This window comes from Colias philodice, chromosome 21, assembly GCF_061535455.1.
Source record: "Colias philodice isolate Cphi_HAF_F1 chromosome 21, ilColPhil1 Martin Lab GWU primary, whole genome shotgun sequence".
In the NCBI taxonomy this organism is placed as follows: Eukaryota; Metazoa; Arthropoda; class Insecta; order Lepidoptera; family Pieridae; genus Colias; species Colias philodice.
Window position 1 is genome coordinate 5505158 of NC_143106.1, and position 27367 is coordinate 5532524.

The following is a 27367-nucleotide window of genomic DNA, read 5'->3' on the forward strand; positions in this document are numbered from 1 at the left end:
AAAAGAGGTATTATGAAAATAAAGATAATTTAATATGCTAAAATTATTTCTTATTTGTACGTTTTCCTTTCCCTTTCGGAATTATTGGTTCTGGTTCAGAATCCGATCTGCAAAAACAAAATTATATTGTAAGTTTGTACAGCTGCTAAAATATAAAGGTAACTATTAAGCAAATAAGATGCATGTTTCAGTTTCTGCTAATTAAAAATTATAAGTGATTGGGTGATTTATAATAAACTTCAGTAGGTTCTTTCATTTAAGACTAGATGTGCCCCGAGGTTTTACCCGCATTTCTCCGCTCCTGTTGGTCTTAGCGAGATGATAATATATAGCCTAGCCTTGATAAAAACCGAATTTTTCAAATTGGACCAGTATTTCCCGAGATAAGCGCGTTCAAACAAACAAACAAACAAACTCTTCAGCTTTATAATATTATATAGTATAGATTTAAGTAGGTTTTACATTTAATTTAAATATAATATTTACCCTTCACTCGGTGTTTCTGGTATCGTAATGTTGGACTTGCTTACTCTTTTGCTATCATTCTCTGTTTCATTTAGTAAGGATTGTTGCTGAAATATGTAAATATATATATATATATATATATATCAATTATTTAATAATAAATTATTTCAGGGCATTTGAAACTTGTAAATTGAATTAAATTATATTTTTCTTATAAAATGGCATAACGAAAATATGACTATTATTATTGAACGTAGATAAACTAACGAAATTGACAATCCTCTGAAGCACGAATTGAGACAGGAAAATAAAGTTTATTAGATTAGGCTTATTTAAAAAAAATCTGACATAATCATGAATAAATATACAAAAATATATTTTTATACTTACAAAATCATTATCATATACAATAGTATGCAGTTCTGTTTCATCAGCTGAATCGTTCGCCATAAACTGTTCCGCCATGCTGCTGCGGGAGCCTGTCGACGAGCGAGTCGAACGACGGGGTGCTGGCGCTGAGAAAAATAGATAGAAAAAACATAAAAAAATAGGTAGAATTTAATGAAATAGTGGGTATAAATTGTGCGTTTTATGTCCTTGTGTTTGAGACGTTGTCAATGTTATATTATTATGGAAAGGAATTATAAAAAAAATATAATAGGTACTAGCTTTCCGCCCGTCCGCTTTATCTAAAACCTGATAAATTACTTACTAAAACCTTCCCTGAGAATCACTACATTTAGAAAAAAATCGCATCAAAATCTGTTGCGTAGTTTTAAAGAATAAGAAATTAAATTAAGCATAAATAGGGACATACAGACAGCGAAAGAGATTTTTTTATACTGTGTAGTGTCAGCATGTCTTTGTAAGTCTCTGAATGCGCATATTTGAACGTGAAACTTCCTTACACATCTAAAAATCTTTTCTAGAAAATATTAAATGCAGCGTAATAGAATTTCGACATACATAGAAATTCATTAAAATCATTTCAGTTATTAATTTAATGGTCAAATAAAAACTCACATACAAACATGCACAACCAATTATTTCAAACACTCCTATTGAGTACATAAAACTGGTATTATCAAGGAAATACAATACATAATACCTTTATCTTCCTTTTTCTTCTGACTGCCCTTGCCACTTCTCCCCGAACCAGGGGAGTCTGAGCTCGAACCTGACTTTCCGCCGCGCGTCTTGCGAACCGTTATATTCGATACATCGAGATCAGATACCGGTGACTTCTGCTCCTCTGGTACTTTTGACTTGCTTGCTGCTTTTGGTTTTGCTGTTTGAAAGATAATAAATTATTTTTACTTAAATTACATTTTATAGATTATGCAGCAGTAAAATTATAAACTTAAAATTTAGCTGAACTCGTTTTGATCAAACACATTGTATCAAACAATTTAATTGATTTTATAGGTATTTATTTGTTAAAGAATACAATAGGCCGGGAGATACTGATACAAAATTTTGGGTCATTTGTAACAGGATGGCGGTTCTACAGGGGTCTTAGTACGCAATGACAAAAAGAAAAATGATGGTCAGGTTACAAAATAAAGATCGAAGACAAGTGGCATTCATAAATGCAACAGAAAATTACGATAATGATTGAGACATAAGATAATGTTCACTTTAAAACCGTTATTGTTATTTCAAAAATTTTCTTTCATAAAAGCCAATCACAAAGTTATTAGAAAAATGATATAAAAATGTATAAAATAGTTGGAATATTATCACCTCTTTCAACATCTTCTACAGATCGCTGAGACCGACTCCTCTTATTTCCTTTCTCTGTTTGTTTCTTCTCATTTGCCGTCTTGCTGTCCTTGTCTTTTTCTTTAGCATTTGTTTTTGTTTGTTTAGTCATTGATAGCTTCTTTTTCCTACCTGTTTAATTGAGATAATGTATTTTATACGTAGTAATTTGAAATAAATAATAATTTTTATTATTTCATATTAAAACGCAAAAAATGTGAAAATGCACGCTAACGAATCAAGCTAAAGAAAAAATTTGTATGCTTTGTGGTGCAATTTACCTTCCTAGTAATCAATAAACAAGGTTATTGAAGATTTTCATTTTTTTTAAATAATATAACAAAGTGATTTTAACATACCTTTAGTAATTTTGGCTTTCTTCACCGGTGATACCCCACTGCTTTCCTCTGAAGCGCTATTCGAAGCATCCTTGGTCGGTACAACAGAATCTGTGTCTGATGATTGGGCAGATGTCCGCGTTTCTTGAATTGGTTCCACTTGTACTAGGAATTAAATAAGTAGTAGAATAAATTATTCAATTTAATTACATTACGGATCGTATAAAACATAGTTTTTATTATTTAAATTTTATAGTTAGTGTACCAAATCTAGTGTTAAATACAAAATTACACAAAAGAAATTAAACAAAAAGCGGTCGTATCGAGTGAGACGTTTTTTTTTACTAGACAAAATAACTAGACAAAGCTGGAGAGCATAATTATCATTGTTTCAGAAATACTCTTTTTTTTACATTTTTATAAAATGAAAAATACCTTTGGATATTTGCGATGGTTCCGTTGGCGATGTTTCATCAATTTCCACTTCTTCCTCGACCGTTTCATTTATAACTACGTGCGTGCTGCGTGCTAATGGTTGAGCTGTAATTCATATTCTCATCTGTTAATTATTTTTCTATTCTTAAATTATCAATTATTCTTTTGATGCCCACAGTCTGAATGAGCATATTAAATAATAAATACTATATAATATATACTACATAATTATTTAGCAAGTTCGAGGAATATACTAAACATCAATGTTCCAAGCTCCAACCATCTATAATATCGAATTAGACTAATATAACTTGGTGTTTTAGATGTAGTTTGGCAAACCACTAAATATATCATTAAACAATCTACAGCAACTTCCTTACGCTATACATTATGTGAACTTATATTACAATTATGAAAAATTACATAAATAAAAAAAAATCCGATAACAAACAAACGAAAATTAATGATATAAAAAACGCACTTAACGCCAATTTCTTGAACGTAAAAATTGTCGTACGAATACTGCTGTTTGACGAGAAACCTTGAAAGCAAATTGTTTATAGAAAACAAAATTTCTTCTTTTATTAATTAACTGTAAATTACTAGACTTTGTAAAAAATATTACTTAATAGAACTTACGTAAAGAAGATGTGGTCCGTCCTAGGATACCTAATGTGTCTTCACTAGCCATTGTTCCTTCAGTTATACCTTATTAAAAAAAAAAAACAATCGTTAGGAGTAATAAAAAATGTGCACAAAAGGAACCAATAAAAAGCATGTTAAAATATACAATAAATATCACCATTTTTTACCTGTATTGGACATTTTATTAAGACTCGCCCTTTCCATCGCTTCTAACGCGCCGAGATACCGAGTCAAGTTCCGACACGATTGTTTGTCGGGTAGTTTCTAAAATGTAAAAAGATAATTTGTACATGATATACAGTACACTCTATTTAAGAGGGTAATTAGTTCTTTATGTTCCTAGAAATTATTACAATAATGTGACAAAAATTATGGAAAACAGCAGTCAAAGACATCATTAATACTGTTAAAATTAATGTTTTTATGGTTTCTACATGTCGAAAAATCAAAATTTGACATGTTGAAACGACATTATACATCCCTTAACCCATGCTTGCCCAGCAGTGGGAGCATAATGGGCTGATGATGATGAATTTTATTAAATTTGCGTCCAATTGAAACTTACCGTACACAAATGCCGCAACATAGTGGCCAAATCAGAAGCCACATTTTCTTCTCTAGGCGGTGAGAGTAGAGCTAACATTCGACACGCTAACCCCACTTCGGGGGCCGTCGGGTGACGAACTAAGTATCCACATAGCACCATCGCCATTGCTCCTTGACTATCTATAAACTAGAATGTAGACATAATTTAGTAAGACTTGGTTGGGTACGTGGAAAAATGAGCAATATAATGCTCACTGCATTAGAAGTGATTTTCCTGTATAAGAAGTGTTAAAAGTAAAAATGATATTAAATAAAATTTAATCTATACTTGAGTTTCATAAGCCAACTCACATTATTTTATATTAAAACTAATTAATATCCATGAAAATTCGTATGTTTTGTTAAACATGTAATTTTATTCTTACTTGCTATCAACAAAACGTCTCAACCTTTATTGCACGCCTCATAAGCGAAGCGTTGAGGTGGGTACTACTGTCGCTTCGCGCAAAACATCTGATTTTTCAAACTTAAAATGTCTTTATGTATCATACACTGCACTTGTAAGATAATACATACACACACATATTAAGAAAAAACACTATTTTTAACGTTCATGATATTTTTGATGTCATTTTTGTTATTTAAACTAGTTAAAAAACAGTTTAAAAAAGTTCTGTCTTGGACGTCCGTGTGTCTGTATGTGCGGATCCTTTTTCTTGTTAACACGATAGCGACCGAAATACTTTACTAATCGAGTCTTTTTTTTTCTCTTACGCTTGAGTATGCTCAGGAATAGAACCCTTTCATTTTTCAGGGTCTGATTCGATGTGGTTTAATTGTTATTAAATAAACAAAAATAATAATTAATAAATATTTATTAAAAAAAAATTATGAGGCGTGCACTTTTGGATTTTCCAAATTTATTTATATTTACTTACTATAATAACATAACATATTTAGTATCCCAGTTCAATAAAAAAGCAGAGTTCGTCAAATATATAAAACATAACTAATATGTAATATGAATCTATTCCATACACTTACCTCATGGTTAACTCTAGTGAGGGACACAATAAACCTGACCACAGCCTCTTGGTCGATCTCAGCGATTGGAGAACTAGATGGCGCGTTTGCTAGCGCTCGTAATGTTGGCAATGTTGCTTTCTGTTACATAATCAAGTGAATTGAGGTTAATGCTATAGAAAAAATATAAAAAAACAACACATATTTAAAACTATTTTGCCCACCTAATATTATAATAGATAGTACAAATATGTAAGTTGTATGTTAACTTTGCGTGCCCAAAAATTTCATCATTCGTCAATTTTTCAATGAGAAAAAGATGATGACTGTAGGATCTGATTTCTTATTTAAACAATAATGGCATTCATATGATATCTTGTAATAACATAAAGATGAATATTAAAAGTTAAATAAATATAACAAACCTGAATTTGTTCCTGTGCTCCATCCACGCTTATAGGGAATGTTTGGAAAAATACACCTATAATTTGGCGTAACATATCTTCGTCCACTAAAATAAGTTATTACGAGTTTAAATCATATTATGTCACATTCTTATTTTAAAAAAATAAATACGCTTTATATATAAATATACTTTACCTGTGGCAGGATTGAACCAGAGTAACATCAAACGGCTGAGAATTGCAGGTGATTCCAGATGGCCCAAATATAGTAATCTACAAATGCCTTCCACAATAATAAGTCGATATGTAGCACACTGCAAAAAAATAAAAAATATTCAGGCCGAACATGGAGTTACTATTTATTTAGAAGTCGCGTAAAAACTGTACTGGTGCCATACACAATAATCATGGCTGGTTATGATCATAATATGAATTTGCCAGTCAGTTCAATCCACGGCGTAAACCGTCTGGAAATAAGAGGTTATAATTCGCTCCCTGAGCTCCTTTGTAGAATAAATATAATTTAGAATACTTACAGCACTTTCCATTATTTTCAAAAGCAACTCAATAACTGTGCTATGAGTAGGCGATATTGATAATGCTGATTCAGACAATGTACCTGCAACAAATGGTTATAAATTAATAATATAAATAGATTAGGATAAAATAAATCGAATCTATTTTATTTAAGGTTTAGGTATATAGAAATCAAAATAGTTTGAAAAGAAAGCGAATAAAAAAGCACAAAGCATTGTAGTTACAGTTAAGAAATAAATACTAGTTCATCTATGTATATAAAACTCAAAGGTGACTGATATAGTAGTGATCTATCAACGCACAACCCAAACCACTGGACGTATAGGGCTGAAATTTGGCATGCAGGTAGATGTTAGGACGTAGGCATCCGCTAAGAAAGGATTTCCCGAAATTATTGAGGGAACGGGGAAAAACGGGGATGCACGTACAAAGTCGTGGGCGGAAGCTAGTGTTGTAATATGGTGAAAAAGCTACAAACGCGTTGTAACGCAAACAAGACACAAAAACAATATTTAAAGACATTTATTTCTCTTATTTTAAATAATCAAAACTCACCATCCTCTTCAGTAGCATCTACCGATTGCATTGTATTTCGTTTCTTCTTGCTAACTTTAGTATCGTTCTGCGTGACGTCATTATCTTCGAATACTCTCGCGCCGTGCACGCACAGTAAGTCTATTATACAACGTAAAACTGTTGATACCGTCGGTTCGTTTGTTGTGTCTATTAGCTGAAAGGTTCAATGTTGAAAATACATTTAATTGTTTCTTGGATGACTAGGGATAAATCGTATTTTATATCTGCCGAACTAAATGTATCATTGAACAAGAACACGTGAATTAAAATCGAAAGTGTTTAAAAATTATTAAAGGTTTCAGTGATAAATGTAGTAATGTATAATTTTGACTTACATTAGCGAAAAAGAAAGCTTTGTGTTCTCTTGCAAACTCTTTGTCAAGCATTCCAAACAGCGCTACTGTTTCCAGGGCGTTATCCAATATTTCAGCATTTTGGAATATTTCGTCCTGAAAAAAAAAAATAACAAAAATATATTAAGCTATTCAAACCAAAATAATTGCACTAACATTTCAGTTTCAATTATTATAACTAAAAATTTATTTATAATATTTAAAAATCCTACCATAAAAAAAATAGATGAGTAGATAAATTTAAAAAGAGCTCATTATTTTTTACGTAATTTACGTTTAAAATAAAGTTTAATAGAAGTTAAATATGACTTACCTCCAATTCAGTGAACATCATTTGTAACATAGGCGTAACAGATTTCAACTGCGGCGTATCTAATGCACTGTTTAGTATTGTTAAACATTTGTTCAATGTTTCTGTATCTGTCGCTTTTTCTTTTATCGTCTGGAAATAATTATTAGAACATTTATTATATTAGTTTAATTTAGTAATAGTTTTAAATATATAAATGTCATGATATTGAAAAACACTATAACAACTACACTACTAGAGTTCGTGAGATGTAAAATTTTGCATAAAATAAAATATTATAATAATATATTGGTTTATTATTAAAAATAATGTCTACAAAAATGAATACTTACAGGTATAGGCGGTTGCGGCGTGGCTTCAGTGTTTAAATCTTCCAATTTCTTTTGAATATCAGCAACCTAAGTACATACAAAAACATCATTAAATTCTTAATAAAATTAAAATATTATGTTATATTTAGTAACCTGAATAATATTAATAACCTGAAGAAATATTAAGTTTTGTTTCTTATAGTATTATACTTACTTTGACTTTACATTCAGCTGCGAGTGCATAGTTTTCATCCCTCACCGCTTCTTCTTGAGCTTCTATGGCAACATTTAGCGACACCCGAAGTCTCGCTCTCTGGAATAAATCGATTAAGGCATTATTATTTTTTTGCTTTAAGTGACATAAAATAATATGCCAACACATACTTATTATAGACACAAATTTCACTATATTGTTTTTTCACAAATTTCATCCGTCAGAATAAAGTTCACGTTCCCATTACACACCTTAAGTTTAACCTCGACATGTTCTACTTTCTGAGGTAACACAAAATAAAACCCTATATACCAAACAATAAAGTCCAATTTCCCATAACTCAATTTCAGTTTAACTTCAGTTCTATCTTAACAGGCGGCATTGCGAACATCTACATCGGAAGGATGTGGAAGTGTGTAGTTATTTTAATTGAAACAGAATTCAACTCTATACCTATGACAATAGAGACCACTATCGCCCAACCCACCTTAAGTTTAACCTCAGCGCTGTCCACAGGCGGCGGTGCAACCGTCTCGACTTCGGGCGGATCTCGCAAAGCCGATATCACTTGACACACGACCTCCATACGGTGCGTTACATCCGATACGACCAGTTCTAGGGCTGATACGAACGCACGAATTACGTCGGCGTCTAGCGGCCCGTATTCACCTAAGGAACATACATATTTGTTTAATTAATTAGAAGAATTTTGAAGTATACAAATATAGTAACGAAAAAAAAAGGACATTAAGGGTGTCTTCCGATATGCACTGCAACCACTGCACAGTGCTATCACTGTAGAAAAATTCGTTCCGTTATGGACTGCCAGTATACTGCCGCAGTACCCTAGGGAAATTTATGACGTCATTAATCGCCGCCATATTCTACTGTGAGCACTGGCGTTTTCGAGGTAAGGTACTCGCAGTACTTTGATCACGTGATCAGTCCACAGAGCAAGTAATATGATCAGTCAAAACCACTCGAGTGCCTAACGTCTTATAAACAAAGCTACAGTATAATCATAAAATTTTAAAGTTCTGTAATTAGTTTGGATTAATAAATAAAACAATGGAAGAATTGCAAAAATTAACTTTCTTAGACTGTGTTGAAAATGATAAATACTTGTTAAATACGAGCTGAAAGTTCTTTTTTATGAAAAAGTACTTACTTTTATTATATTATAAATTCAATTTACAATTAATATTAATTAAAATATTTTTAATTGGACAGTACTCCAAAACAGTTTATTTTTATGTTCTAGAAAACTTTAATACACTCATTTGAATGCTGCGTCAAAAAATGCGGCTGACAGTATACTGGATTGCGTTCCGTTTTAAATCGTAACCAGTATAACTGGCTATAAAGGAACGGCTTCACAGTATACTGAAATGACGTCACACCTTACAGTGGTCGCAGTGCATAACGGAAGACACCCTAAGTGGTAAGATATTTTATATTTAAAAACAAAAAGGAATCGCCAAATGTGTTGCTAAATGGAAAATTTGTAGTTTAAACTTTACACGATAATAAAAAGAAATAAACATTTACAAACACGATTTAAGCTTACCGGTAAGAGTATCAGTTATAAGTGTTTGTAGTGCAGTACGGCCAGTGGGATCGGTTGCATCATATACCTTCAGCATACTGGCCAGTTCATGTAAAACATATTGACGAGTACTGAACCCCACAGGGTCCTCGCTTTCTGAAGGACATGGTGACTCTACAATACTGAAAATATGTTTGAAGTTTAGCTTTAAAGAGCTTCAAAAAAATAAAGAATATTGAAAGAATTTCCACATAATATAATGTTTGGTGGTTTCTATCCAATTTAAGATGTATAACATTATATTATTATGCCATAACAAGTTAATAGATAAAAAGACTTGTTTGATTGACTTTGAATTATAATAATTTTACAGTGGACATCTATAAATATAATAAAATCATAGGAAAGTCAAAACTGTACATTATATATCACCAATTTTTATAACAAATAGCAAATTATAATTTGTCTCATATAAAGAAAAACTACATCCAAAACTTACGCTCTAATATATCCAGTCAAAACTACCAAATCAGGTAGCACAATCTCTAATGTTTCGTCATCTTCAATCTTTTGCAGATGTTCCGCAAGATGGCGCCAATACCACGCCGTTTCTTTATTCAACTTCTCAGCCGGTACTAATCTCAGGGATTTTTCTGTTGGCAACCACTCTAATAGCTCAGAGATTGATAGACGTCTGTAAAAGTTGTGAAAAAATTAATAATAAAATATAATAGACTAGAAAACAAACATTCTGTTAAATATGGAGAATGCTACATAATAAAAATATAGTTGAGATATTAACAATTTTCTATCAAGATTAACTACGAAGTTAAAACATAATATAAATATTTTTATTGATATAAAATCATAACGTTCAATCCATACATGATCCACTGACTACACAAAATAGATCTTTTTAACTAGTTTGAACTGTATTTGGTTTTCATTCAAAATTAAAATAGGATGTTTATTTTCCTCAAAGTAAATGATTCAATTTAAATGTTAACAAAGACTTACTTAAACAGTGATTCCAACAATTTGCCTGCAACATATTGCGAGTCCTTCGCGTCGTGTGCATTGTCTAATCTTATAGCCTTCAAAAGGTGCACAATATTGCCTTCAAAAGTACTTAACCAGCCAGGTATCAATATTTCTTCAACTACCCTCTTTACGCGCGGACTACGTTCGGTAAGACCAACCTGAAATAAATAAATTAAACTAAGATAAGTGTATTACAATAATTAACAATAATAATATCTGCATAATATGATCTGATATTCTGCTCTTTTTGATCAAATAAGAGAAAGGGATAAATATAATATATGTATTTAAATAATCAGGTCTGAAATCTGTTAAAGAAAGGTTATTAATTTTCAAATTAATAATATTCGCCTAAAACAAAAAACAAAGTTCCATCTATAATTTTTACTAAATTGTGGATATTTTTTAAATAAATAAGAAGTAAATGATGAAAATGTCATATTAATCCTATATTATTCAGATTACAAAAAATATAATTACTCACAAAAAAATAAAACATAGGAAAAATACCTTAATAATTTAAACTTACCTTCAAAGTGAGCAATCTCTGTTTAACTCTAAGCTGAGTAACATTTATAGCAGATATATAAAGAAAAGCGGCTCGGCGCACTGCGTCGTCAACATCGCATAGCCTCTCTAGTACAAATGGCACATTACGGGTACATTTAGCTATCGACATTACTATGGCTCTAAAATAAAAAAAAAATTATTTTATATATCACTGAAGAATTTTAGCAAAACTTTGCTAGGCTATAAAATAATAAGGTAGCGGTGCTGAAGCCTAAGCTGAATCAGTTTTACAGAACTTATTAATACTTTCTGTTAATCTATACTAATACTAGATTTCCGCCCGCGGCTTCGCCCGCGTTTTTTAAGGAAAACCCGCATAGTTCCCGTTCCCGTGGGATATCCGGGATAAAACCTATCCTATGTGTTAATCCAAGTTACCCTCTATATGTGTGCTAAATTTCATTGTAATCGGTTCAGTAGTTTTTACGTGAAAGAGTAACAAACATCCATACATCCATACATCCATACAAACTTTCGCCTTTATAATAGTATTAAGATTAAGATTATAAAGCTGTAGGGTATGTTTAGTTTGTTGATGTCCTGAACTATGAGTCTGATTTCAAAATTATTTCAATGTAAGATAGCCCATTTATTGAGGAAGACTTTAAGCTATATTTCACCGAGTTAAACCAATAGGAGTGGAGCTATCATGTAACACTGCACGGCACAGCTAGTAGAAAATATTTTAAAAAAGGCGATAAACGAAACACATTCTAAATAGATCTCAAAAATGTGTTACCTTCTTACAGACGAACTAGGATCACAGCTCATATGAAACCGATAAGCCCGTGTCACCTCATCATCTGGCTCCATGGGGTTTTGTAATCGCTGAAGGGCCAGCGCAGCTCGACATCGTACTGCGCCGCGCGTGTCTTGAAGCCGTTGCATCTAAACACATTCAGATTATTAAAGATTAGATTATTAAGACTATAAAAATACTATTGTCATGTATTAAAAATAAAAAACACATAAAAACTATGACTTAAATTTGTAATCTTTACTAATATTGTATGTGCCGTGTAATATCATATGTGTCGTGTGTTTTCATTGTATCTTAATTGTAATTATAGTATAGCTTATTTATGTTTGGTATATTATGTACAATAAAGAATAAATAAATAGAATAAATAACATTATAAAGCTGGAGTTTGTTTGAACACGCTATTCTCAAGTACTGGTCCAATTTGAAAAATTCTTTCGGTGATGGATAGCCCATTTATCGAGGAAGGCTATCGTCATGCTAAGACCAAGAGGATCAGAGCCACACGGGTGAAACCGTGGAGCGCAGCTAGTAAGTAATATGATAACAACAAGCTGTTTATTATTTTGAATTAAAGTATTTTTTATCAAACAAACTGAAACTATACTAAACTGTGTTGTTACTATATTCATAAAAAAATATGTAATACACAAAATGTTTAACAATTGAGATTGAAACTTATATTCTTTACTTATACCCACTCAAGTCATCTTACCTACTAAATTATGACTCTATTATCTAAATTCATCACCAAACTTACCTGAGATGCTAACAACTTATCACACAGATCATCATCAAGAGATGCATCATCACCGAGTGCAGCAAGCACAGCCGCCAGCAGCTGGCTCGCTCTGTATCTCACGGATTGTCCTGACACACACTGACACTGAAATATTTTATAAACGATTTTATTACATCATCAAGCAAATACATTTGTACTAAAACGTCACTTATTTATCTATTTATTTTATACAAATATATTCATATAGCTTTTACCATTATTACATTTCTAGACAGGTGATACTTACATCAAATATGATATCAAATATAAACATCAGAAACTCTTCTTCGTCGTCAAGAGAAGTGCAAAATGTAGCTACAAATTGTACAACACGATCAACGTTTGCACTCGTATCTCCAAAAGTAAACAAATAATGCAATGCATTCTTAAAGCTTTCACGAAAATAATCTTGATCTATCTGTAAAAACAACAGGGAAATAATTTAAACAAATAATAAAGAATCTTGTAAAATATAAGTAAATAAAACAATAGTACATTTAATTTACCTTTTTATAAAGTTTTATCAACTCTTTCACGTATTTTTTATGTTGCACAACATTGTATTGGACATTTTGAAATATTTTAAAAATAGCTGGATTATTTCGTGGGTTTGGTTTATCCACTTTTTGTGGAACCTCTACTTCAACGTGAGGCATTTTAAAATCAAATTTATCTTACAGAGACTACAACAGAGATCAGTTTTTTTTAAGTATAAACACAAAACAACCCGGAATACATTTATTACAACCGTGAACCGTTACCGTTTGAAAATATTTTGAATTATTTGTCAAATGTCAACTGTCAAATAATGTCAAATTTGCCTGTTATAACATGGGATCCCACCACGATCCCACGTTCAAACCCACAAAACCATACAGACTCATAAATCTTCTTATATATAAAAATGAATCGCAAAATGTGTTGGTAAGCGCATAACTCGAGAACGGCTGAACCGATTTCGATAATTCTTTTTTTATTATATTCCTTGAAGTACGAGGATGGTTCTTATGTAGAGAAAACGTAAATATTATGTACCACGGGCGAAGCTGGGGCGGACCGCTAGTATTAGTATTTTAAATGTTTAAAGTTTAAAATTATTGTTTATGTTGTGATTTTACTTTTTCCAATGATGTTTATTTATTAATTAATTTTACTTTAAGCACTCTTGTAAAAATTCACCTGTAGGATAAGACTCAGTATAAATTTGGGCGTATGAATATTAAAATATTAAAAAAATTCAAGACAGTCTCTAGCTAGCTAGTTGTTAAGTTGAATGAATCCGACTTGGTAATCGAATGTTTATTGCAGTTCGCTCGACAGCTATTACTAATTTATGTCAAATATAAATGAAAATCACAGATGAAAATAAAGATCAGCGGGTGATGAAAAAGATGAAAAGGTCAAAAACCATCTTGAAAGTTTCGTTTTTTCTTTGTGGTATTATATTATTATCTGTGGCTATACTCATTGTTTGTGGTTGACACAAGGGCGGACGTGCTTGTCGCAGCGCCATCTAGTCCATAATTATTCTAACAACTTTTATAATTGAGACGTCAAAATTCAAATAAACCGCCTTAAATGTTGAACTGGAAGAAATAGCCTGCATACATTTTGTACTATTCCAGAATATTTATCAAGCGGTAAGTACAAGTGTATTTTATAATACCTATGTAGGTATTTACATCGTATGATTGATACGAGTGATTATAGATGTCGATAAAGTTTAATGAGTAGAAAACATGGTGACAATTTGCTGAGTGTAGGAATTGATGACACAGTAATCTTTACATTAATATATTTCGTAATTCATGGTACCTACCTACAGGTAATCATATTAATATTAATAATTAATATAATAACTATGTGGATCGCATGAATTATAAAACCATCCAACTAAGAATAGGACCGATTCAACTCCATATTGTGACGTCTTATTTTGTTATAATTCGGATTTCGGACAAAATATACAAATTACACGTTCGTTTTTCAAAACTCACCTACTGTTTCAAACTAAGATAATTACCGAAAAGTTATAAATCTAAAGTTAATGAAAAAAATCCAAGTAGATAATGTTGAGTTTTTCGTTTTTCTTGTTTACGGACCAACTGACGTCCAAGTGATTATGGTAGACAAATAAGTACCTATAGATACTATATACCTACTTAGGCCCTAGAAAAAGTTATTATTGTGTACCCGTATTAACATTAAATTAATTATAATTTGTGCAAAAATGACGATTTATTCATTATTAATACTTACTGAACTTCTAGTAATTATAATTCTGAATTTCGAGCGGCCACGTTACTAGTAAAAGGGTGCCCACTGCCCGTGCCCGTACGTGGAAGAAAATAAAACATAGATTTCTTATGTAATAATGCGTATAATATATAATAGGTATATGTTTACATTATATTTATAAGTTACATGAATGTTGGTTAATAAATATTGAACTCTTAATTATTAACAATATTACAGAGCCACTCAAGCATTTCCTGTTAAAACTTATTATAAAAATTAAATGTGTACTTGATTTAAATGAGATTTTATGAAATTAAGCAAAAGCATCACATCACAAATTAAGTTTAATTAAAGGATTTTGGTATTTATAAAAGTACAAAAGTGAGTAATTTATAAACTGTACAGTCTACTCGAGATCGTCAATTAGAGAATCCAACTCTTTCTGAAGAGTAAGGGACATTTCTTTTTGCTTGAGGACGTCATCTTTAAGTCTATCTACATTTGCCATTAACAACGTATTGCCCTTTTTCAACGCGTTCACCCTTGTTTCGTGTCTTTTTAGTCGTTGAGTTAGGTTATCTTTCTTCTTTGGCAGAGGTGCATCCTGTAAAGTTACAAGTTCGTATTAATACAAAAGACCTTGACTGTGACTTATAGCTTGACTTTCAGTTGAAAAAAAATATTATAATTAGTTACAATAAGTACTACTAGTTTTGTAAGGTCAATTTAAATATCAAAGCCATGATTTAGCTAAAATGCTCTAAATTAAGTTGTCCTACCTCAGGTTCACTTTCACTCTCGGTCTCGCTTTCCGTGTCTTGTTCTGTTTCAGTTTCCGTTTCCTCCTCTTCAGACCCACTCTTCTTTTCATCCTCGGATTCCTCTTCCTCAACTTCTTCATCTTCATCTTCGTCAGACCCAACTTCCTTCATCATAGCAGCCATTTTATCGACCTCTCGCTTAAGCTCTTTATATTTCTTTTTCTCATTCCTGCAATTAGTGATAAAATATGTTATGCGTAATTAACTTTAGCTCTAGCTTTAAGATACATATTATCTTTGAATTTTATTTTATAAAAAGAGTAAAACTTTACATTAGATATGACATGCGCTACACAGACCAAAAAGTTTGAGACGATGTAATAAAAGTTTCACTTTAAAAAGTGTTTTTATTACTTACTTCAAAGCTGCTTGCGTGTTCTTTAGCGACATCTTGTAGGCCATTCGTTCTCTTTTCATATTATCTTGTTTTTCTTTCAAATGCCTAATCTTGTTACGCATGTTACGGACTTCTTTCTCCAATCGCTTTTGTTTCTTTTCCTCTGATTCTTCCTGTAATGTGTTGCAAAAATATTAATGTAAACAATAATTTAATTAAAAATACAACAAAATGGCTCAAAGACTTATTAAAAAATAGCACATATTTTTTTTTTCTAATTAACACACCGTATTTAAATGACAGCTACATGAATACTCATTTAATATTAAAAAATTAGCTTAAAAATATTATCAATACGTATAAAAAAACTCACTTCTTCTTCATCAGATTCCTCTTCCTCTTCAAAGCTATCATCTTTGGTAACAGATAACTGTTTAATAGCGTGACTGGATCTTCTCGATCCCACATTTGTTGGCATGATACCCTGAGAATTACAGGAAATAAATAAAATACTTGTATCAAAGATTAAAAATAAACATTGTCCTTTTACTACGCCAAAATATTAAATCTACATTGATAAATATTTGTGAATAGTAGCATGATGACGAAGGTTTATATATTGTGTAAAATAATACTAAATAATGAAACTGCAAATATCTAAGTTATGGTAATTTAAGCTCTTCGAGGATTCTACTATGATTCATAAATATTCGATATTTATACTAGTAACTATTTAGTAATCTGTGATAAATACAATAAGTATGATTTGTGGAATGATAGTCTAGTGAAGACAAGACAATATATCGTTTTTACCTCATCTTCTTGGCAATTGTTAGTATAAGCGGAAGCGTTATTGTTAGCTATTATTTTTTTTTTGAGTTCTTCTGCTTCTGGAGAAGTTATGTCTATTTTTGACGACTTGCATTGCTTAATAAAATCTAACCAGTTCTTTTGATTGACTGACAATGAGTCCCCTGAATTAGCGAATTCCTCGAAATACTGCGAATTAGTATTGAAAGCAAAATTTAAGTACACATAAAAAAAAGTTAGCAAGGATTTTAATTAGAACAAAACATACCGATAGGGCCTGCTCTAATTTCTTTTCTAACTCAGAATTTTTCCGTTTAACATCCTCTAATTCAGTTAGCGCATCATCGCGATCTTCAGCTGCCTGTAAATACTGTTTCTGCAAACTGTCAGCTGTTTCCTTAGCCTTTTCTACTTCTAATTTTAAACTATTCACTAATCTTTCATCGTAGGCATCTGTGACCGATATAACTGTTTTGTGTTGTTCTTGTTTAATAAATGCTCTTTCACGCGCTAATTCGGCTTCCAAATTTTGTATCCTTGTTAATAGTCGCTTATTTTCCCTTTCTTGCGCTTCCTTATTTCTGAAATCAGTTTTTCAATCACATTTATATGGTTTATAACAATGCACAAAATGAAATTTCAGTTGATGTAAAACGATTTTTACCTTAACTCTATCGCTAAAAGCTGTTTAGTTGATTGAAGATCATCCCTCACTCTATCAATGTCATCCATTTCATCAATTTCTTCTTCTTCAGCCGCTGGCACCTTCAAATAAAAAAATCCCCTAAGTGAAAGAATCCCTTTAGACGATTTGTTGGAAGAAATAAATTAAATATGTATGTATTACCTCGGCAACTGCAGCGCCTGGTGCTGCCAAATTGGCCTGAGACATAGACTTTTGGACTTGTTCTTCTATCGTCATTTGTCTTCGGAACTTTCTCAGTCCTTCTAAGTTTGGCTTACTTCTATCATTACATTTAACTTTCTTTAATCGTACACCTTTAGAAATCTCTTTAAGTAATTCATTGTGTGAGTTTGGTTGCTCGGACTCGAAAATAAACTGCCCTTTGTTCTTCACAACGACAGATGTTGTTATTATGGGGCTCGAACTGAAATTTTATCAAAGCATTGTTTACACATTTTATTGTATGATATAAAAAAAAAATAAACTATCCATATTATAATATGACAGAACAAGATTTAAATATTTACCGATCATTGCAAACGACGTGTTTTAATTTCCTTCCTTGCTCAACCTCTTTCATCATGTCACTCCAATCAGGGCGTCTCCTAGGTCTACTACGAAGTTGTTCAATTTTTTTAAGCTTGTTTGGATCAATTTGTGGCTTTTTGAAGTCCGGTGGAGGTGGCAATTTTGGTGGTGCGGGTGGCGGCGGTGGTGGTGGTGTAGGCTTCAGTAAGCCTAAAATATTATTAATAACATATATACCAATTCACTTAATCCCATAAAAGAAATTTCTGTACAACCAGTGATACGAAATGATAACGGCGAGTATAAAAGACTAATAAATAAAACACCTGAAACACGACACGGTCTATCAAAGTATTGGAGACTAATTCAATTAAGGGATACTATAAGACTTGCATATTTATTTATACCTGCAATGTTGGAAATCCAATTATCACTAACTTCCGTCATTTTATAGTGCCTCCGTAAGTGAATTTTATCAATAATAATTAATCGCTACTTATATTGTGTATATTCACTTTTGAAATGTTTTTGTACAGCATAATAGAGATCGTTAGTATTTGCACCTGATCTGTGCCCGCGTCGCACACGGAACTAACTGAGACTATTCTGGATCACATTTAGACCACAAACTGTATATTACAGAAGACATCAAAAGGAATAGCTTGGATAGAATTTTAATGGATATATGTAGAGTGTCTACCTTTGTTTATACATTATTGGTATCTCAGTACAAAAACTTAATTAGATTTTGATAATCAGGACGTTTCGAATAGGTATTCCGAAAAAAATACGTTGCTTGTATCAGATTCATAACCAGTACATTGAATACAATACAATGAATAGTGGGAAAGGAATTTAGGATGGAGTATCCCGTCATTATATTTTTATCTTCCTACTGCCCGTCGTTGTTATAACTGCCAAATAGCGACTTGTATGCGCATAGGACACAATTAGATTATTTGATTGATACGCATCGAGATAATTCGATCGTGATTTGGCGGAATGATATTTATACATGTACGCATATTGAAAACAAGCTTTTTATTGAAATTTAACAATATGTAGTACCTAATTATGAAAATAAAATGATAACAACGTATTTAAAACATTAGTTTTAAATAAAATCACATAATAAAAAATAATATAAAATTTTAAATACATTATGGTAATGCGAATGTAGTATTCGCATCACTTTGTATTACAATTTTTGTTCACGTATCGAATATTTTTTTTTTGTTGTTAAAATTGTATATTTTTTATATATTTAAACGTATATTTCGCGTAGGTACTTCAATAGTATCACTCAAAGCTAAACGCAACAAAATAAAACATCCTTCTAACGACACGGAACTGTTAACTTAGTACACAAAAGATTTCGTACCTAACTCAGCGTGAAAAATATCAAAATGTACACATGGCATATTGCTACTTACTTCTTAAGCTTTCATTCTTGGTAAGTGTATGTCCTTTGGGAATTTCATTGGCTAGAGTCTTATCGATGTTCTCCTTGACACGTTCATGTAGAGGATCCCTCCATTTTTTCAGCATCACATCGTCTTTTGATGGCGCTTTTTGTAAAGGTTTACGTGGTGGGAGCTGAAATATTAATTATTTATTTAAATAAAATGTAATTCTAAGTATATAATCACTTTTAATTTATTAAATTACCTTTGAAGGAGATTTTTCAATAGGAGTCGGTGGTTTAGTCGCCATGTTTGATTTGTCTTCTTTTTTCACCTTTTCTGTCGGTTTCTCGTTTAGTTTATTTTCTTTAATAAGTGAATTTGGAATTGCTTTACCATTTAAAGTGACATCATTTGCTGTATTTTGCTTTGATGTTTCATTCTTATCAGATTTTCTATCAACAATACTAACGGATTTTTCTTTCGCTTTATCATCTATGGTTTTAACACTCTTTAGAATTGGTTTTTCAGGAACCTTTGCTGTTGTTGTTTTATCTTCGGGTTTAGATACTTTGGCTACGGGTTTATCATCTGGTTTCACCTTGTCAACGATGCTTACTTTTTGCACAAGCTTACTCGGCGAAGGTTTATCATCAGTTGACTTTTCAGTTGATTTTAAAGAAGATTTTGTGAATCGAGGTTTTTCGCCTACCGGTCTGGACGCCTTATCAGCTTGTTTCGCTGCGGAAGGCTTGACTAGATTCTCTTCTAATGTTTCAGATGAACCGTTAGTAGGTTCTGCTCTAATCGTCGCTTGTTTCTTTAATAGAGCTGTGGAAATAAGTCGTTAAATATTAAAAGGGAACGGAATATTGCTGACGGTTCGGTCTCGTCATGTTTCAATATCTAATACACTGCATTTTTTCAGCTGTGCGGTTTTTGTTCAGCTGTATAAAATTTTTAAATGTTACTGATGATATATGAACTAATATTTGATAGCCCCATGATCTATTGATTGTATGTGGTCATAACAGTCTCATCACTTTTACTTTTGCAATAAGAATTTGTGTGAAGATTAGGTAAACGAATTGCAACACGTGTTTTCGCTTCGTTCTGTGTGCATTCGATAGCATTCACGGACGTAAATAAACATGGCCGCTGCCAAGATGGCCGACCTTCGCTATTTTAGTGCGATTACTTGTCAAAACTATAAGGGCTAATTTGTGAAATGTTTTATTATAACTGATTACACTATAATCAAAATTAATGTTCGATCTTGAGAAAATATTTCACCTTGGTACATTTATATGCTATTTATTAGTGTAATCTAATCGTTTGTTTTCAGTTTTATCTTTTTAAACATTCGCTCATTATTTTTAGAATTTGAGGGCTTATAATATAAATTTTCTTCTAAATTCGACACATACGCAACATAAAACTAAAATAACTACTCTCTTCTCAAATCGTTCTTATAAATCATAGTGTAACTCCAACATCTACGTTTATTTTGTAAAATGCGTGTCGTCTCTAAAAATATCGCGATTCGTTGGCGTCGACTGGCTTGGAATATCTCACCGAAACGTTAATTGTAACGATTCATGATACTGTTTTAAGATTTTCTGATTGTCCGCGATAATTATACCCAAGTATTGTAAACAATTTGGCTTTTAACAGTTACCGTTATAAGGAGTGCATTTTATTAAACAGAGTCACAAAATAAAATTGAAAGTAAAAATCGTGAAATTTGTGAAATACATATTAAAATTAATTACAAAACTTAAGAAACGAATTTTGGTTAATATTTTACCAACACAGTATGAAATTCCCTTAAATTGTTAATTTTGCAAATTATAATTACAAGTACAACGTATATTTCTGAATTATTGTATCAGGGCAGAGTCCATTTCACATGCTCCTTATTTCTTGGACGAATATTATGTAAAATAATATAAAGTTGTAATCGTTACGTCAATCGAATTGATATGGACCCTATATGACTTGCTACTTTATGGATAAAAACTGAGTATACAAACAATTGGAGTGCAATGCTGTGCAGTTTTCAACACATTTTCACTTCAAATAATTGCTATACCTTAGCACATAACCACTATATAATTTCGTAACAGTTCTCTTGTAATGAACACACTCCACGTCACACTTCCAACTCCAGACTAACGAACTTGGGAACGAGTAAAGTATTGAGAAGTGGTGTCCATGCCAAACTTTTGGCTACGTGTTGACGTCATTATGTAGGTGAGTATATACCGACACATTACATGCACTTTTGGATATAAACTTGTTAGTACGTAACACCTAGTACGTAGCATGACTGAAGATAGTGCATGCGACATTTTTCAGATGCGCGTGGTAACTAAGATGTTTAAAGTAAAACGAGAATTAATCAATTCATTATTTATTAATTGATTGATGTTAACTTTAATACGTAATAAAAACAAAGATTTTATCAATTAAAATGAATCGAAAAAAATATAACTAGTAACTGACTACCATGTATTTGAATTAAATGTAAAGTATTTCTACATACCTTATCCAAAACTTCCAGAATCGTTTATTTGTTCCATAACACATACTATTTATGTGAAACATGAATAGGAAATGATTTAAAACAGCTGCTCAACCAAAAACAAAAAGATAAGTTTGGATGTTGCTTCATACATGTGGGAGAACATCGTCACGTGCTATATTACACCCATTATTATTATTTAATATAACTATCTTTTACGTTAATTATTGCTACTAAGCCAAACAGTGTATTTATATCTGCTATTTATTTATATCGTGAGAGATTCATTAAAAATTTTACGAATGTTCACATATGATTGACTATTGTTGTGGATCGCTAGACGCAATTTACCGTCTTGTTATTCCTGAGTGATAAACAAAAACAAGTCAATAAATATTAAAAATAAAATATATAGTTTACGTCTTAGTAGAATTGTATCGAATATTTTTATAAAATACATTTCTGCCTCGACAATCTTCATTCTTTCCTAAAATTATAAACAGATCTACTGCTAGAGCTTATAATCATTGCACAGTATAATATTCTAAAACAAAAATGTATAATTTCTTAAATTACATCTCCTATCATCGTACGATAAGTAACATTATTAATCTTCAAGGGCGACTGATACAACGCCGCCCGCCCTACCACGTCTTCTTAATTTTTGTGACGTAATTGATTTAAAACTAAATTCTTAAAACAACACACATACTTACGTTTGATTGGCTTTATAGTAAATTCTTCCTGGACGGGCAAGGCAGGCTTCGGGCTATCTACTGGCTTCAATTTCTTCTGAAGCCATGGTGGAGGTGCTTCTGAGTCCTTATCTTTGACCCATGGTGGTCTAAAGCTTTCCCGCTTTGGACCTGAGTCCTTACTAACGTTGCCGATGGGCATTGTGTTACTGTGGATAAAGTGGTGTGTTTAGAATTGTTAAGTAATTGGTTAACAATTGTGTTTCACAACTTTTTGTGCAACTAACTAAGTGTAAGCACCTAAGTCTCGAGTTTTCATCGTTTTGTCAGACGATGTGTTTTCATTTTGTAATTTGAATATGGGTTTTGTATTGTGTGTGTCGATGAGGAAACGGTCGTTCTTTTATTGCAAGTTTTTTTTATTTGTGTAGGTAGTTAGAAAACTATAGTAGAGCCATTTTAATAGGCAACATTTGACAGTTCAACAAAATTCAACAACGTAACCTAGTAACGACAACATAGAATAACATGATATTTCGTTTTGTTAGAACTGCACATTTGCTTAACTTTTTTCAATTACGATTACATATTTATTATAATAATGACCGATATAAGTAATATTAGGATTTGATTTTATTGATAAACCATTCTAAACATAATAAACAATTTCTGATTTAAAGAACTGACGTCGCTACAATTTTGTGTCAATAAACCTTTTTTCTTTTTAAATACCAGAGACGTTACTCTAAAAATCGAAATCAGACATCTAGAATCGAATGCATTGATTACTTGGGAATAAAAATTATCATAAATTATTGACATGTGTTTCAAGTTCGATTGACAAATGTTTCAAGTCCGTATCGATTAATTCACTTTAATCGATGTTTTTATGCAGGTTACCACCCTATGAAGATAAAATTGATAGACGTCAAATGTTGCCTATTAAATTGGCTCCACTATAAACAAAATAAATCTGCCTTTGATATCCAGGATAACAATGTCATGATTATATATATTTTGTACTAGCTTCCGCCCGCGACTCCGTCCGCGCGGATGTCGGTCTTCGCGTGGATGGTTTATTTCTCCATTTTGAGTAACTCTGACAATAACATCTTATAAATATCTATTGGACCCAAATACGGCTAGGCCTATAATAATACCCAACGTGTGTTCGCGGTTCTACAGAACAACGTCTATGGATAAAACTGAAAAATTAAGATTATTTTTTTTCTACGTATTTTTCCAGGATAAAAAGTATCCTATTTTACGCCCAGGATAATAAGGTATAATTATACCAAGTTTCATCGAAATCGAACCGTTAGTTTTCACGTGATGTCTTCACATACAGACAGACAGACAGACAGACAGACAGACAGACAAAAATTTTTTTAATCACATATTTGGGTTTGGTATCGATCCAGTAACACCCCCTGCTATTTATTTTTTCAATATTTTCAATGTACAGAATTGACCCTTCTACAGATTTATTATATGTATAGATTTGATACTTGTGATGGTTATCAGCTGATGTCCAGATATTTTTTTAATTGTATTATAATAACTATGTGCTGTGTAATTAGTTCTATTTTAATAGGCTGTACTTTTCATTGCTGCTTTATTTTAAAGAATTCTACGTTTCATCTTTAAAAAATACATTTATATCGCACAATAATATAATGGGCTAGAAAAATAGAGAAGACCATTGAATCTTTCCAAACGACTTCATTCAATAAAATTGTCTGGGAAAAGCTGTTCAGATATATTTATCTCCGCTTTGTAATGAAAGACATTGAAAACTTTACATCGAAGATAAAAATAATACCTACTGCAAATTTTTCAAAGAAAGATTGTTTATGATATAAATTTTATAAGGGATATTTAAAATAGTGTGAGTTATATTTCGTTTGCTAAGATTGAATGATTTTATAGAGTTAAATTAAAAAGAGCTCTACTTTTGCTTATTCATGAAAATTTTTAATAATACCTCTATAGTCGATTACTGTTTATACCGTTTATGTTAATTAGTTAAACTTTTTTACGTTACCTACAGCTTTTAAGACAAATGAATTAAGACGTGTGAATTATCGGAAAAGGAAAATCACCGTTAAATATTTATTCAAACGGATCTAAATACCTGACCTTTTGACTATTAATAAAAATCCAGGCAAAACTGAAAGTCATTATCAAAGTCGTTATTACGTGGATGTTTATCTTTTTTTCTCATAATTCATAACAGATACCATCAGTTTCCGCTGCAATAGAAAATATTAGAGAAGCTTTTATAAAAGCTCTCCATTATATGGTTTAATTTAGAAGGTTATAAGAAACAAGTTAGTGTACGATTACTTGCATAAAAAGTGTGTGAATCTAAAATATATGGAAACGCCTGAAAGGTTGTCTTACTCTGTTTTCGTGTGGTTTGTATGATAATGTAAATCACAAATATACACACTTATAATTCACCGCACAATACACCAATGTGACAACTAGTCATAATTTAAATTATGATAATTCTATCAAAATATACGATAAAAATGGAGGATTGAAAAGATGAAAAAGACGCGGCGTCTGGCGCGCGCGCTTCGCTACTAGCGGAATTTCGTGTTTCGATAATCTCTGGAACTTATAAATAGGTGCGTCAAGACGGTGAACATGCTATAGCGTACTCGGGATGTTTTAGTTTTCTACACTGAGATAAGTCGCTAATAATACGAGTATTCAATGAACACTTGATGCTAGATCGTCTATAGATTTTTTGTTCATTGTAGAAAAACACGCAAAGCGTTCTCTAGTTCTCTATGGCTGTGTTCTGTCATTGATTAGATATTTTCAAGAGCATTTATTAAAATCATAAAAGAAAATAATTGATGAGCATTCAAATGATACAATATTTACGAAATATCCTTTTCGTACATTATCTCTTATACAAGTCATTTATAAATAAGCTTGCCGTACAAAAAATGGGCAGCTTTTTCATTTTACCTTAGAAATATATTTTTTAGCATGTGCTTCTTTAACACAATACTTACATTTAATCGAGGATGAATGTATATGTAATTAAATTCAGCAATGTGTCGACTATTTTTTTTTTGTATATTTGCGGGTAGATTATATACCTATTCATTTATATTAAATAATGTAGTCGAGATAGTGGGTGTTTTGTACGAGGTTGATCGTAGGTAGACATATCGCAAAAAATATGTAATATATGTAGGTATATTGATTTATGCTAAGTATAAAACATAGGTTACATACGTCGGTAAAACGTATTTCCAAATATTAGTTTTGTATTGAAAAGATAAACATTTACGATTTCAATATGTATTACTATAATATAGGAAGCATTTTAAATTTTAATTTTTTAAGTATAACTGTATTGTGGTGTAGAGTCGGCGCACAGATTCCACGTCATTTTAATAATTTTTTCCTTAATGAAAGTAGGTCAACAGTTTTTCTTAATATACAGAGACTATATAACAGTTTACTATACATTTAATATACAGAAAACTATAAGTAGGTATATCCATTTCTACCAGTATTTTAACAAATAACTTCTTATTACGCCAAATATTCATCATTGTTAATTACAAAACCTAATTAGATGATTATTCTTTATAAAATAGTATATCCTTAGTAACATTTAAATTTTCATTATTTCAACATAATAATATGATGTAATAGATTAGCCTCCGTTTCTATCACTAGTTAAGCCAATTTCATTAAGAAGGATAAATGAATATTATCAACAACATTATATACGACCGTGACGGCGGATCATGTCCGCATTTTATTTAAAAACGCTCTCGGACAAGATCTATTTTCGTTGTTTCCTGCTAAGCCCCTGACGTTGACAGAACATACTTCCTTGGGGATAAGTGGCTCTCAACAATAAAATCTTTATATTGAACAAACCAGATTAACATAAATACGCCACGCCGAAATATTGGCAAATTTTCTTAGATCTATTTGAAAATAAATGTGTGGATGCCAAACATTGTGGCATGAAAAATGATAGATTACTGTTACAAACTAATGACGGTCAGCACGACGCGACGGTCAGATGTATTTTTTTTTTATATGTCGCAAGCAAATTGTATTGATTACGCCGCGGCCGTTTACAATAGGGGGCGTCAGTTTGCAAACGCGAGCATATTGAAAACGCTCTACAGTATGTTTTAACTTAAAATTATTTGGTCCCATCAAATAATTTACATGATTTTGTTAATATACCTACTTATTTCGTGTTATTTTTACCTCGTCACCGTGTTTGTTAAATGATATCGTAGAAGAGCTATTATTTATTTACCTACCTACGCTTTTATTGATAAATTGAGCAATAATTAATAGCATCTGCTATTCGCGGGACTTCACCATAGACTTCACTCTATGAACTTTACTCGTGTCGCCGCGGAAAAACATTATTATAAAAAATTATAGCCAAACACCTACCTATTATAATCAAGTTATAAGTAGTTATTATTTTTTTTTAACTTATATTTTCATACAATTAATGTATTACAATAAGCTACAGATTGAGAATATCGGTCGTTTTAAAATTGAAAAGTAGGTACTCTATCCTAGTTACTATCACGTGCTATCACTACATAGTATAAAACAAAGTCGCTTTTTCTGTCCCTATGTCCCTATGTATGCTAAATCTTTAAAACTACGCAACGGATTATTATGTGGTTTTTTGTAATAGATAGAGTG

General features: G+C 31.6%; 2 protein-coding genes across 4 annotated transcripts; both read right to left on the reverse strand.

The window, feature by feature from the left end:
• Positions 1-10: 10 nt before the first annotated feature.
• Cap-G (Chromosome associated protein G) lies at positions 11-14936 on the reverse strand. Of its 2 annotated transcripts, none has more exons than XM_089708792.1 (28): positions 14876-14936; positions 12864-13034; positions 12596-12721; positions 11815-11963; positions 11035-11194; positions 10482-10663; positions 9964-10158; positions 9486-9646; positions 8406-8587; positions 7919-8017; positions 7726-7791; positions 7397-7525; positions 7066-7179; positions 6710-6884; positions 6154-6236; positions 5814-5931; positions 5639-5724; positions 5235-5354; positions 4210-4377; positions 3812-3908; positions 3639-3707; positions 3000-3104; positions 2586-2729; positions 2209-2358; positions 1574-1753; positions 856-980; positions 487-572; positions 11-107 (listed from the first exon to the last, which is right to left on the reverse strand). In XM_089708792.1, exons 2-28 carry the CDS (start codon positions 12888-12890, stop codon positions 44-46), a joined length of 3360 nt encoding a protein of 1119 aa, XP_089564918.1. In that variant the 5' UTR covers positions 12891-13034; positions 14876-14936; the 3' UTR covers positions 11-43. The 2 variants fall into 2 exon arrangements, with proteins under 2 accessions (XP_089564918.1, XP_089564917.1); XM_089708791.1 differs by lacking the exon at positions 14876-14936 and adding an exon at positions 13123-13387.
• A 280-nt stretch (positions 14937-15216) lies between these two features.
• sals (sarcomere length short) lies at positions 15217-25229 on the reverse strand. Of its 2 annotated transcripts, none has more exons than XM_089708436.1 (12): positions 25110-25229; positions 22679-22866; positions 19704-20269; positions 19469-19631; positions 18035-18245; positions 17670-17931; positions 17487-17587; positions 17091-17403; positions 16386-16496; positions 16034-16185; positions 15634-15844; positions 15217-15458 (listed from the first exon to the last, which is right to left on the reverse strand). In XM_089708436.1, exons 2-12 carry the CDS (start codon positions 22857-22859, stop codon positions 15261-15263), a joined length of 2469 nt encoding a protein of 822 aa, XP_089564562.1. In that variant the 5' UTR covers positions 22860-22866; positions 25110-25229; the 3' UTR covers positions 15217-15260. The 2 variants fall into 2 exon arrangements, with proteins under 2 accessions (XP_089564562.1, XP_089564561.1); XM_089708435.1 differs by having other exon boundaries at positions 25061-25229.
• Between the last annotated feature and the right edge of the window lie 2138 nt (positions 25230-27367).